A 14,210-nucleotide genomic window follows, 5' to 3' on the forward strand; every position below is an offset into this window, starting at 1 on the left:
ACTTTTTTAATATTTTGCATGAAAGAGAGATGAGAGGGAGATAGATCGAGATCGAGAATAAGAGTTAAAAGACGGATAAATGACGGTGGTGAATTGGGGATGCTGGAGAGACTACAATGGGATAGTGGTAATGGTGATGGGGGAGTTGAAATCAAAGAAGAAAAAAAAATGATGAGGGTGAAGAACTGAAGGTGATGGAGCTGGAGCATGATTGAATTAGGGAAAAATGTAAAAAATAAAAAAATTAACGGGTTAACCAAGTAACCAGTCACAAGGCTTATTTAAAGAAGATAGTATATAAAGGTGGGATTATTATGGGATTAATGGAAGGTGGGACTGTTTTCGGAAGAGAGCTAAAAGGTCGGATTATTCTTGTCAATTTTTCCAAAAAAGAGGGAGAGAACCATCTCCCTGCCCCATCGTGCACAGACTGCCGCCGACGCTCAACTCGACCAGTCCGACCACCTGTCACAGACCACCAGTCACCCCCTTCCCCCTTCCCCTACCCCCTTCCCCCTCCTCGGCCGCCCACGACAACCAATCACCTACGTCGATGACCGCCCTCTCCCTCCACTTCGCTGACTACTCTCCCCCTCTACTTCGTCAACCACCCATGACCTACAAACCCTATAAAAAACTCTATAAGAAAATATTCATTGTATCAATTAAATACGTATATTAATGAAATTGTTAACAAAACGCTAAAATTACTTGTTTTATATGCAAATTAAGATTTATAATTGACAAATTTTTTAGACATTGGCTTGGTTATGGAAGGGAGAGAAAAGAGATAGCTTTATTGAAGAGGAAGGGTAGTGATGGTGAAAAAGTATCAAAGTGCTTATGACTTGATAAAGTATGCGAAAGACAGAGCAGTTATAATTATCTTTTCTATACTACAGTCTACAACATACAATTAACAACCAATAATTTTCTCCCTATTATTGATCTTTCTTCCTAATTTGTCTACTGCAACGTTAAAAAATAAAGAAAATTAAAGTCACGGATTTTAATTTTACCGACCATTGTTATCGGGTATTGCTCTTGTAGTGTCGGCGTTGATATCTTAAACTAACGACCGAGATTGAGATTAGGACTCAGATATATAGTACGGTTTACATCGAAATTTAGAATTTTAGAATGTTCCATAAAGATAATGATCATTTACTTGAAAATTCACAACTCCAAAACGGCAATAATAAGATTTATTAGCAAATTCAATTGATAACTTTGCTAAGTTATCTTAATATCAAAAGGGCAAGAATCTATCATCAAATCCATTCACAAATCACAATTAGCGTCTTATATAACAATTTGAATTACTTACAAAACTCATATATGCAAAACTGCAAAAGCAAATTGTGACTCATATAAGTAAAAGGAAATTAACACTCGTTTTACAATAAATTTGTGTGATATGGCAAGGCACACATTTAGAACATACCACAGTCAATAAATTGAAAGAAACATTACAAACACCCAATGATAAAGACGACCGAGTGCGCACCAAAGGTAGCGATTACGGATCCCCTCGTCATAGAAAAAAAAAACGAGTAATATCGGCAATCAGGGGAAAACTTGTGGTTACAGTTCATAGGTCATTCCAACTTTAAGCAGCCTCTTGTGAGGAATTTCAAGTGTTTTATCAGTTTGTCTCAAATTCTTCTTGATAAAATTATAAGCCAAATCAATGACAATCTTCTTCCCAATTCCAGCTCCTTTACCAGAAACAACTTCATTTTCGCCCGTCAAGTGTACGATTCCGACACGAGAAGCTTTATCAACTACTTCTACTTCCTTTTCTAATTCATTTTCATTAGCCTGCCTCATCGCCTCTTCCTCGTTCACGGCATTGCCAATGTTGTCACCGTTATGGTCTGTACCATGAACCATTTCACCTGATCGTTCTTCGATTTGGTTATTTTTAAGGTGAACCCAAAAATCGTCTCTCATAAACTCCTTGAGCCGATGAACTAGAAGGGTTTCAAACGAAGTCTCTTCGTTGCGAGCGTCAGTATATCCATACCTGACCACGCAACGAAAGATATAGAGTTCTCTAGGATTCACTCTGCGAAACAAAAACCGCTCCTCTAAGGGAACAGTACTAATAGGCAAGGACTTGATAGACGCCATGACAACAACCGATTGCAAGGCAGGGATATTTCCGAGATAATGCTCAAAAATAGGAGGAATTCCATGAACAAGTTCAGAGTAGAAGATTGCCATCCCGGGAACCCGACAAAAGTTGGTTTGAGTGGTTAACTCCTTTAAAGTTTGGGGTGAAACTTTGTTCTCTACTTCATAGTGGTACTTTTTTCGGTAGACGTAGTTCCAAATGTACATTATAGACAGTAAAAAACAGGCGAAGGCAATAGGGAAGTATCCTCCATGTGGAAATTTGTAGAGCACCGCGGTTAAGTAAACCAGCTCCACGGACATTATGCAAGCGACGTACACGATCACTATGGCTATGTTCTTCTTCCATATCACTAGTATTACCAGAATCATGAAACTTGATGTGATTGCCTCAGCAAACACCACAGCAATACCTGCATTTCATTAATGTGATTAATAATCAAACTAAACTAAATGATTGGATTTACTATTTCACTACCGATTCTTGAGCAGTTTTCATTTTTTATTCTCGGAAACAGTCTTTCCGTGTTTTCAATTGTGTTTCTTTGAAACTTACTTTGGCAGCGTGTCTGTAACACTTCGGTTTAGTCTAATAACAAACAAAAGTGGTGTTCCACTCTAGACAGAGTTTTACATCTGACACTTGCAGCCGAGTCTGAGTAACATAGGTTTTATTTGAGGCATGCATTAAGGGTAAATGTTGTTTTTTCTTTGCATTGATCACACATATTCTATCTAATTGTTTAATTAGTGAAGTTAGTATTCATGGTCTAAAATAAAAATAAGGCAACTAAAATTTCGCTGGGTGTATCCAATATTATTAGAAATCGGCACAACTGAACTGGTATAAGAACGTACCATAAGCATTTCCGATCTTTTCAGTTGTCCTGAAAGTGATTGTGACGATTACACTAGCAATCATGATGAGATAGTTCAGTTCTGGGATATAGACTTGGCCTTCATATTTTTTGGAAGTGTGTATGACAGTGACTCGAGGGAAGCAACCTAGAGCAAGAGACTGTTGGATGATGGAAAAAGTCCCAGAGATCATAGCTTGACTCGCTATGATTGCGGCTAGAACAGCTATAACAAACATTGGCCAGTATAATGGACCTGTAGCAAAAAAATTAAAATGTAAAAAAAATAAAAATAAAGAATTGGCCTAGCACAAATACATAATAATAGGAAGTGGACAGTGTGGATTAACCTGGAATAGCCTTGAAAAAGGTGGTGGCAACGTCTTGTTGGTGTAATCGAAGGAAAGAAGCTTGGCCAGAGTAAGTTAACATGAGAGCCGGGTATACAAGAACCGACATACTTATTTGGATAGACCTTACTGAAAAGTGACCCACATCTGCGAACAATGCCTCCGTTCCTGTCACATTCAAATACCTGTTACTTACTTCTTACATACACAGCCGTGCAATGGAACCTGTACTGTGCCATGGATTTACAGCTTTAATATTAGAGAGAATACCTGTGACGCAAAGGACAACACCACCAAGGGAGATCCAAGCATCTTTTCCATTTCTTTGGAAATACTGGATGATGTGCCACGGATTTACAGCTTTGATAACACTAGGATCATATTTGATGAAATTGTATAGACCAATTCCAGCATTCATTACGAACCACAAACTCACAATGGGTGCGAAACTGTATCCTACTTTATCTGACCCAAATCTTTGAACCGAGAAGAGCAAAACCAATATAGCAACCGATATCCCAATCACTCTTCCTGTTCAACACAAACACAAACAAAAAATATTTTGGTGTGTTTAAGACTTAATATGAAGGCACTGGTTACGCCTAAAATATGTGCTAACTAAGCAATGATTTTACAAGATACAATGTTACCTTCTGTAAAAATAGGTGATGCTTCTTTTAATCCTCCAACCGCGGACAAAACTGTCAAAATAAGAAAATAAACATATTTAGAACTTAGCCATCGAATAACAGCAACCGCCATACATTAATTTACGACTAAATTACTAAAAACCTGTATAGAAATACGAGTAAAGGATAGAAATATACCCGAGATAGCGGGAGTGAGAACACCATCTCCTATAATCAAAGAAGTGGAAAGCATGGTAACGATCAAAAGAATGTACTTGGAGACAATGCTGCTCTCCAAGAATTTCTTGAGTTTCAATGACAATCCAAGCTGCTTGCTTGGTAATTGGAGTTGATAATTTGATACTTGTTGATCTTCAATTTGTGTGCTTGGAAGTAAACCTACCTTTGCATTTCGGCACAATAGAGAATACAATGCAAATGTTCCACCTATTTTTAGAGTTAAATTTAATTAAGCAATGTTTTAAAGAAATTACTACGTACAAAGACATGGGGGATCGAGTAAGAAACGTACCCTTGCCGTTATCATTGGCCCTCAACACAATGAAGACGTACTTAATCAGAGGTAGCAAAGTAATGGTGTAGTAAATGAGAGAAAGAACCCCCAAAATATCATTATCATGTTTAATTCCTTTAGTAAAGGTGCTTGCATACACGTATAGCGGTGATGTTCCGATATCTCCATAGATCACCCCAAGGCTTTGGAATGCCAGAGACAACACTATTGCCCAACTCATTTCCTATATTACACCAAATTTAGAAAAGACAATACTTTATAATTAGTTGGTTTTTTCCATTGAAAAAGATATACAAGGTAGTTGGGTAACATTATAGATGCACACAAACATGATTTAACATATACTATGACATTTGATTATAGTTCCATGGACTAAACAAATTCACAACTTTTTAGAAAGGGTTGTAAATACATTCCAGACCACAAATTACTTTCATCGTAAGAAGATTGTAGAAATAATAATAGTTGATATTTTAATTACTAGGATATATGTTAAAGAGTTTGGTAATTAACGGATCACTAAAATTTTGGGAGAGATGGTCTTTCAACAAATTATTGAGAAATCAGTCTTCTGTACCTTTTTATTTGTATTTCGTGACTCTTTTGTTGTGATCGTAACATAGTAATTTCGTACCTATTTACATAATAAATGTACTCATCTTATCTTTAATCATCATTTGTACCTATTTTATTACCTTTTGTACCACTTTTTCTTAAAATTGCAGAATAGTCTCTAAATAAACTTATTGAAGGACCGTCTCTCAAGAGACCTACTCGAGATTAAGATTGATATATTTTAATTTTCTTTGTTACATGAAGGAACTTTTTCACTTTTAGAATATGTCAATATTAGTTGGGGTAAGCAACATGTCATAAAACAACATGCTAATTGCTAATCCCAAATAGTAATTCTTGTGTGAGACGGTTTCACATTGTAAAAAGACAACTCATTTATTAACACTAAATAAATAAATAAATAAATTTTTTATAAATATGAACATTCTCACGGTGTAAGATCGTCTTATTCTAAAATTTGTGAACTCCAAACATGCTATTTCAATATATTTTTTACCAAACGTCAGAGATATTAATTACCCATTAGCACCAAAAAAAAAAAAGAGATATTAATTACCCAAATATACAAAAATCCTACAATATACTAAAAATCTACCAACATATCATTTACGAAACAGCTAATGGTGGTACAATATAGAGCTGTTTATGGGTCCTCCCGTCCATTGAGCCTGGTCCATCCCGCCCGCTAAAGAAGAAAGTACGAATAAGGCATTTTAAGAAAACTACAAAGGCTCAGCCCATTAACCCGTCCCAAACCTGCTAACCCATTTGTCCGTAGGCTAAAAAATTAACGTGAGTCCAGCCCATGTCCAACCCAAGTCCGTATTTGATCACCTCTAATACAATACTAAGGGAAAAATAATTTAAACCTACTATATATTATTCACAATAATACCTTCCTCTCAACCACAAACTCAAGACATCTCTAATAGTATATTCAATTTGTCTATAAGCAGTTGTAGAGCTCATGAGGTTAGCAGAGGGGTGTTCGTCCCCCCGACGGTTGAGATTTTTTAAATTTTTATTTAAATTTTTTGAATTTTTTTCAAGTGCACCTTATATTATTATCATTCGTCTTTTTAAATTTTTCGCCCCTCTAAGCTCAAATCCTGATTTCGCTACCATCTATAAGGATTGAAAACATCATATTTTGTATATTTTACTTAATTCAATTAAACTAGTATAAGAAATTATGTCTGAAATCAATAAAAAGAGTCTGGTGGCATTTATGAGGAGAAATAGTCTTCTTTACAATCCTAGGATAGGAATCATACGATTCATACTAAATTACTAATACAAAATGACAAGGGGAGGAGTAGGCCTTCGTTGGTACGTATTACATCGTACTCAACTCTTGTTTTTTTAATTAATGTGACTACATGATTAATACTCCCTCCGTCCCGGTCAATTGTTGTCCTTTGCTTTTGGCACAAAGACCAAGGAATGGAAAGAGGACCAATTATAAGATGACAAGTGGATCAAATTGAGTGTGAAGGATCAAATTATTCATGAAATGCAATCCTAAAATAGAAAGGACAACAAATGACTGAGACACCCCAAAATGGAAAAGGACAACAAATGACCGGGACAGAGGGAGTATTTAGGATTTTTTTAGCATATATTTGAAATATCAATATACTATCAATCTATCATCATTGTTTGGTAAACGAAGAAATGATAAATTTAAACGTTAAGTACAAGTTTTATTTTAATTCGTAAATTTTTATGTGAAAGAAATTAGAGAACAACATATTCAAATACTCGATTCTTAAATTAAAAAGATGACCCACTTACCTTGTACACCCTAACTAATTATTCGTGTCTTATTTAATTTCAATAGGAAGAATATATATTAAAATTTCTATTTACCAAACATATTTCAAAAATTTGATTACTGAATTTTGCCCGCCAAACTCAATAAAATCGATTATTTATAATTTACTTTCGCTAATAACTAAGTACTCCGTAGTAAATAAAGAGTCCATACAAAACAAAGTCAACGTATGTTATCGAGCACCATTACATATTTTAAAGTCAATGAAATGTGTTTCATTAAAATTCGCCGGCACAAAGCTACGTAATATAATTTCATGATTGGATCATAAGACGACGACTAAGCAATGCCATCAATAATGAGAAGAGTTTTTTTTTTTTTTTTCTAAAAGAATAATTAATCCTTAAAACTGTCGAAAGTTGATTCATATTTGGGTTCTGCATTACTAAAGTACTACGTAATGTATACAAGGTGGTCTAGGAAATTATAGGTATACGGAATACATTTAAAATATACGGAGTAATATTTTTGTAAATTAAATATTACTCCTATTTTCATAATAATTTTATAAAGTATTTACTCATATTTTTATTATGAATACAATTAATACGTACATGAAAAACTGTAGTATAAATGATAAATGATTAAAAACTCAAAAAAAGAAAGGTCAAACTACAAGAAATTATTTGGAAAAATAGGCATCGAAAATTGGGTAAATTATATCCTACTCCCATGAGTAGGGAGTAGGATACTCTCATCATTTAGTTATTGGAAAACTATAAAATTAAAATTTAAAACCTTTAAAATTTAAATTTGACACATTTGAAAAATATAAAAATTAGTACTACAATTTATAATTTTCGTTCCTCTATAAATAGAGATCACTTTTGATATATTTTGGTGTTTATTTTGATTTTAATCACATATTCACATCACATAATTGACATATTCATAACAATGAGATATTCACATCACGTAATTAACATACTCATCAGATATTCATATTACATAATTAGCATATTCACATAGATTAAAAATTATATTCACAAAGTAAAACTCACATACTCACACAACTAATATAGATATTAAAACAATATAACAGACATGTTCACAAATTACTTGTTCATAAGAACAACAAACATTTTATCGAGTTATTTACAGATATTCATTTAACAAAATATACATATTCACACAATTTAACATGTGAATATGTCACTTAAATTTTGCGAATATATATATATTTAAATATTATAAACGAGTTTTAAAATATAGCAAATATGATCTTTTTTTTATTAAGTAAACAATATTATGAGCATTAGTGATTTTTTGTTTTTTTAAAATTGGTAGTTAGAATAAAAATAGTCATTTTAAATATATATGCACCTTTTAATAACTACCCACTAATCCACTATACATTACAATAAAAAAAAAAAAAAAAAAAAGTGATGGGAGTACCATGCACTATACTCTTGGGTGCATGGTATAAGAATTGCGAAAATTGTGTTCATGAAATTCGAACCTAAAAAAAGGGGGTCATACTTGTTTGCATGTCTCTTAGATGTAGCAGTCAAAATTAGGGGTGAGATATACGATGCGGTTTTATAATACGGATACGATACGGTATATGGTTTGAGTTATACGGATTTCCGTATATATGATACGAAAATACGTATATACGGTACGGTTTTATGAAAACCGTATCGTATCCGGCCGGGCAAAAACAAAACCCTATATACGGTTTTCAACACGGTTTGAAGTTTTTGTATAAAAAAAAACGCAAAGTTCCTCTTTCAACTTCCACTCCATCCTAATGTTTTTTTATGACTTATTTTTCTAACTTATCTTAATAAATAAAAATTAGCCCTTCATCAAAGGTAGTCATATCAGGTAAATAAAAATACGTAAATCATGAATTAATAGGAAATTGAATTGCTAGAAATAAAGAGGGAGAAGGAGATTGATATTAGCTGAACAATTTGGGGAATTAGGGTTTGGTGGATGATTTGGGAAAAAAAAGTAAGGAATAGGGATATGTGGTATTGTTAAGTTAATAAGGGCAATATGGAAATTTCAGATAAACTGTTAATTAAAAAGTCGAAAAATATAGAAAACGAGTATCGGGTCAAACATACGGTGGTGATTGGGGAGTATACATGAAAGTTTGGGGGTTATTTGTAAAAATAGAAATACGTGGTGGTTATTTGTAAAAATACGTAAATATAAGGTGGTTATTTGTACTTTTTTCATGTTTAATTGCGCATTTGTCATCAAACCGTATCCGTATATACGGATTCCGTATACACGGTTTTCCGAAAACCGTATATACGGTTAAAACGTATAGTGATTTTTGCTATTTTTAAAACCGTATATCTGATACGGTTTTAAAAACCATATCGGGTATACGGTTTTGCTCACCCCTAGTCAAAATATAGGAACCTATAAGATTTCGGGGTCCTTTCGACCACACCACATCTTTGTAGATGACTCTCAATTTTCTTTTTCTTGGTGGGAAGGGAGTCTCAAGGGTGGATGTGTTGTCGGCGGGAATTAAACCTAAGTCAAGAATATCACCTCTCATAACTCTATCTCTCTAAGCTATATATGCTAGCTGATATCTGCTATAGACGGCCCTCTATACATAACGTGCATATTAACATGACCTAAGCTACAAGGGGCGTCTAAGGCCATGGACAACCACAGGTGGCGAAGCCGGCCTTCGGTTTTGGGCCACCGATTTTACGAGCTTTATTGATGAAATCCCCCTCACTACTAAGACAATAAAAATCCTCAAAATTTTCCCTCCAAATTCCATCTGAGTAAAGAAAGAAATGAGATCTTCCCATTAAACTATTATCTTTTACTTAAAGCATGACTTTTTCATTAAATTCTAAATTATAATTATAATGTTCTAATTTCTAATTTTTTTAGAAAATGACTTGATGCATACTTACACTATATAAAACAATAAATAAACTAATATCATTAGCTTCGTGAAAAAAATTCATTAAGATAATTTAAGAAAAATTATAAAATGAAATCATTAATTTTGTGATAAAAAAATTCATGACATGTCAAATTTTTTATTAGTTTTGTAGTTTAATTTTTTTCTCATATTAAAATACAATAAGATGAAATATGAAAATATTAAAATATAAATTTGGAATGAATAAGTAATAAATTAAAAAAATAAAAACTTTATAAATACCGCGCATTTATTGCGCGGGGTCTATACTAGTTCAATATAAATCTCGGCGTACAGTACACTTGTACACTCATATATGGGGCCTCATTTTTTTGTGCACGGGCCTCCATTTACTTTTAGACGGCCTCTGTTAGGCTATGAGAAATATGCCAACAACGAATAGTAAGATACTCTTTGTTTCACCATTGACCCGTAAATGACTCGACCCAAAATGTCTCATACCCAAAATTGATCCAATCTGAAAGGTCCTAACTAGAGGTGACCCAAACCCAAATTAATCAAATAACTTACACAAATTGTTATATAGGACGGTCTTATACCATAAGATCGGTCCATTAAGCAAAAGACTAGTTATATTGTAAGACAAGCCCAATAAATATAGAATCCTAACTCTTTCTTCTCCTCACACTCAGTACCGCGCCTCGCTATTTTCTCCATGGTAGTGCAATTCCTTCTACTCCCCACACTGCACACCATAAGTGCTCCGCCCCTAAGCCACCATTTAGCCTGATTCACCGCCTTGACCTGATCATCTGGCTTGCTCATGGTCATCGATGTTTTCATCCCAAATCCGTAAGGTTTTAACCCAATAAACTATGTTGTCTAATTAAAACAACCAATCATGAAAGATAGAATACACACTTTATGAAATTAAAGACACAGCCAAAGCCTTGAACATGAATTTGTCATACTAAAACTACTAGTCATTAAACTAAAATCATATTTCACAAAAAAAATATAGAAGAAGCCACCAATCTATCAATCATAATAAATGAAAAGTACAATTATAAAATTGTTAGTTTTGAAGTTAAAAATCTTAGTTGCTACAATTAGTTCATGGGTTGAGTAGTTTTAAAATACAAAGTCCATGCTTTACCTTAAAAATTGAAGTTTTCAATCAAAGTCTTGAGCATTCAAATTGAGAAAGTAATAAGAAGAAATCTGAAACTTCCAATTTCAAATCCAAAATCGGCATGTTGGTGACTTGATCGGCGTTTTTCAGTGAGTCGTGATTGCGGGATGGCAGGGACGGTAGTTATGGCACTGACGGGGACGGGGACTTGCAACTGCAATGACGTTGTTCATCGTCTGTTGCTTTCATTTTTTATTCAGTATAGTCAGTATTTTTAAGTCTTTTATTTGGGCTACTTTCTCCTATTGGGCTCGTCTTATGCTATAGGACGGTCTTATAGAAGAGTTGCTAAATAACTTATCGTTTGAAACTGACCCAAAAATTGAAATGACAAGATCCCAAAACAAAATGTGTGACATGCCAAATAATCCGACCCAAATTAACACATCTAAAACTAACTTAATTGACCCATTTACCACCCCTACTACTGAAAATGCAAAAGAGGTGTCATTATTACTGTCCTTTATAGATATGGAGGGAAAGAAATAGAATTATATTCAAGGAAAAGAGCGCACGTACAATAGACCAATCAGTAAGTGGATTGTACATCTGATGTAGCACATCAGATATTATAGTTTTTGAACATTAAGATAAAGTTTTTGAGTTTTAATTTAAAATTTTTGAGTTTTATTATAAAATTTTTGAGTTTATTTATTTAAATATTAATTTCAAAAAGTTACATTATAATTCGAAAAAATTACATATAAGCTCAGAAAAACTTGATTTTTAACATCATAAAACAAAAATGTACTCCCTCCATACCACACCAATGATAACATTGAGAATCTTAGCACTATTCATGATTGTATGGAATCTTTGATATTATTCTTAATCTATAAGACAAAATATAGTCATGTGAGATCTTGTTTGATTTATCGTCATGAATGCTATAAGAATATCAATTTTTTATAATTTTTAATAATGTGTAACTAAAGATATTCACGTTACAAAATGTGTCTCGACAAGTGTGAAAAAGTCAATGTTACCATTGGTGTGGTATGGAGAGAGTAATTTATAAATTCAATAGAACTCAAAAAAAATACACAAAACCTCAAAAAGTCGTTAAATGTGAGGTAGTACATACAATCCTTTTTCTCTAGACCAACTATGTAGTACTTGTAGCATTTATTTTCAACAATTGGTCTCCCTTGTGACGGGTCACCATTTGTGGCGGATATTTTGTGAGTTAAAATGGTAACAAAATGGGTTAGTGGAGAAAGGGGACCACATGAATAGTGTTGCAGAGAGAGAAAAAGTGGGTACTTTGTGAGGTAAAATGGTATCCGTCACTCCAAAGTGACGGATATTGTTGGTCACAAATGAGATTTTGTGTATTTTCAATGGGTGTTCGAGCCCTCTTCAAGGGTAAAATGAATCCGGAGAAAGCTATTATCTCCGTCTCAGCCATGTGGTTGACTTTGATTAAAATACTCCTCAAAAAATTAAAAAGGACAAATAAATAATTGGAACAAATGAATTATTTAATCTAGACTATATGCACGTGTTATGTTCCCTAAGTGGATCTTCTTTGGTTTTGATTCTTATGCAAACTATAAATTTCACATGCATGTATTCCGTATTGATTTTTATTGGAAAATGGAACACTACAAATCTTTCCGAAAACAAATACTGTAAATCGAGTTATTCAGGCCTGGATGATTTAGCTATTGAATAATAGAATAACATAAAGAAAAAATGACGAGTGTATGTATGTTACTCGTACTATTTTTTTCCTATCACATTAACGTCACTTATATATATAAATAATGCGTACCAAATGTCCCCATAGATTATCAGTCAACAATACCGAAAATGAGTATAGTAGTAAAATAAGTACCTTGGCGCCGTGACCTTGGTGGCCCTTGACATTAGTAGATTCAATGTCAAGAGAGTCGTGACGACGTAGTTTCGTCTTCCCTTTGATCTCAGGATACTCTTCCTCATTGTTTCTTGTATTTTCGTCGTTTGCCATTTTATGTTGTGGTTACAAAGTTATGGAGAAAGAGGAGTAGAGGAGGTGCAATTGTGCAAGATGAAGGGTGTTCGAAGGCTTGTCGAAATTGAAGGGGAAGAGGAAATGGTATTTAAAGGGACATCGAGTATGGGACCCACGCAAATTGAAGTTTAGTACTCCGTATTTAACACCAAATGATTGAATTATAAACAATTACGGACGGAGTATATGTCATAAGCCGGAGAATTCTGCAACTACATTCTAACACCAAATGATTGAATTATAAACAATTATCCCTTGTTAATTAATTCTTTGTTCTCGGACATTTACTTACCTTTTTAATATTGACAATATTTTTGAAAGGTAATTTAATCGTCCTCGTAACCTATAGTCTACTTATCACCCAATAACAAATCCCACAAATGGTCCCCTCTCTACCATCTTTGTGTCAAAACCAAAGATAAACAAATAAGATCAATAAGATCAGAATTGGAAGGCTACAAAGGTAAATCTGGCAACAGGGTCATTAGATTTATGTGTCAGGTAAGATTGGATCCGTGTCATTTTTCCAATGTTTAAAGATACATCACTTAATTGGTATCTTCAGAAATGGAGAGGATCCAGATTGCTAAATGTATCTACCATATATACCTGATATAGAGAGCCAAAACAATTCGCAGACGGATAACTCGGGATTTAATTTACCTAACCGATGTACTCCGTATAATGTTTGTAATAATCCATATGACCATCTTATACTTCCTCTGTTCCATTGAATTCTTTACGTTTACTTTATTCACTTATATCAATGCTCGTTGTTTTTTATTTGTTCATATCTCTACTAGTTACATATTTACTAAAAATTATAAAAGTTTAACGATATTCATAATACACTTGGTATAAGACAAAATTTAAATAAGATCTCACATGTCTATCTTTTATGTTATATATTAGAAGCTGTATTGAAGATTCTTCTCACTTACGAATATAGTACCCAAAAAGCAAAAGTGAAAAATTCAATGGAACTGAGAAAGTATAATTTGTGTTCTTGATGCGGTTAAAGGGATATTTGTTAAATAATGGGATATTCTCTCGTATACCCCTCAACTTTTTCATTTTCTAAGATGTACCCCTCTTTTCTCGCAAAAAAACTTTGACCGTCAATAACTCTTGACGATGAGTTCAGAATACGATAAACATTTATTTTCAAATTCACCGTTTTTAAGAGGTCTTCAATTTGAAAAAGAATTCACCGGCGTCTCAACTCGTAGTCGGCAATTATGG

The 14,210-nt window shown here is 33.5% G+C and overlaps 1 protein-coding gene across 1 annotated transcript; it reads right to left on the minus strand.

Moving 5' to 3' along the window:
* Nucleotides 1-1,247: 1,247 nt before the first annotated feature.
* On the minus strand, nucleotides 1,248-13,027 carry LOC141586411 (potassium transporter 5-like). Its single transcript, XM_074407645.1, has 8 exons — nucleotides 12,810-13,027; nucleotides 4,505-4,730; nucleotides 4,171-4,419; nucleotides 3,994-4,044; nucleotides 3,614-3,874; nucleotides 3,344-3,511; nucleotides 2,995-3,249; nucleotides 1,248-2,549 (listed from the first exon to the last, which is right to left on the minus strand). The coding sequence occupies exons 1-8, from the start codon at nucleotides 12,942-12,944 to the stop codon at nucleotides 1,585-1,587; spliced, it is 2,310 nt and encodes a 769-aa protein (XP_074263746.1). The 5' UTR covers nucleotides 12,945-13,027; the 3' UTR covers nucleotides 1,248-1,584.
* Between the last annotated feature and the right edge of the window lie 1,183 nt (nucleotides 13,028-14,210).

The sequence above is a fragment of the Silene latifolia genome, chromosome 1, assembly GCF_048544455.1.
Source record: "Silene latifolia isolate original U9 population chromosome 1, ASM4854445v1, whole genome shotgun sequence".
Taxonomy (NCBI): Eukaryota; Viridiplantae; Streptophyta; class Magnoliopsida; order Caryophyllales; family Caryophyllaceae; genus Silene; species Silene latifolia.

Coding starts and splice junctions, on each gene's coding strand:
- LOC141586411 (XM_074407645.1), bottom strand. CDS start 12,944: ATGGCAAACGACGAAAATACAAGAAACAATGAGGAAGAGTATCCTGAG. Junction 4,045..4,170: donor TCTCACTCCCGCTATCTCGG/GTATATTTCTAT, acceptor TTATTTTGACAG/TTTTGTCCGCGGTTGGAGGA. Junction 2,550..2,994: donor AAAGATCGGAAATGCTTATG/GTACGTTCTTAT, acceptor AATGAAATGCAG/GTATTGCTGTGGTGTTTGCT.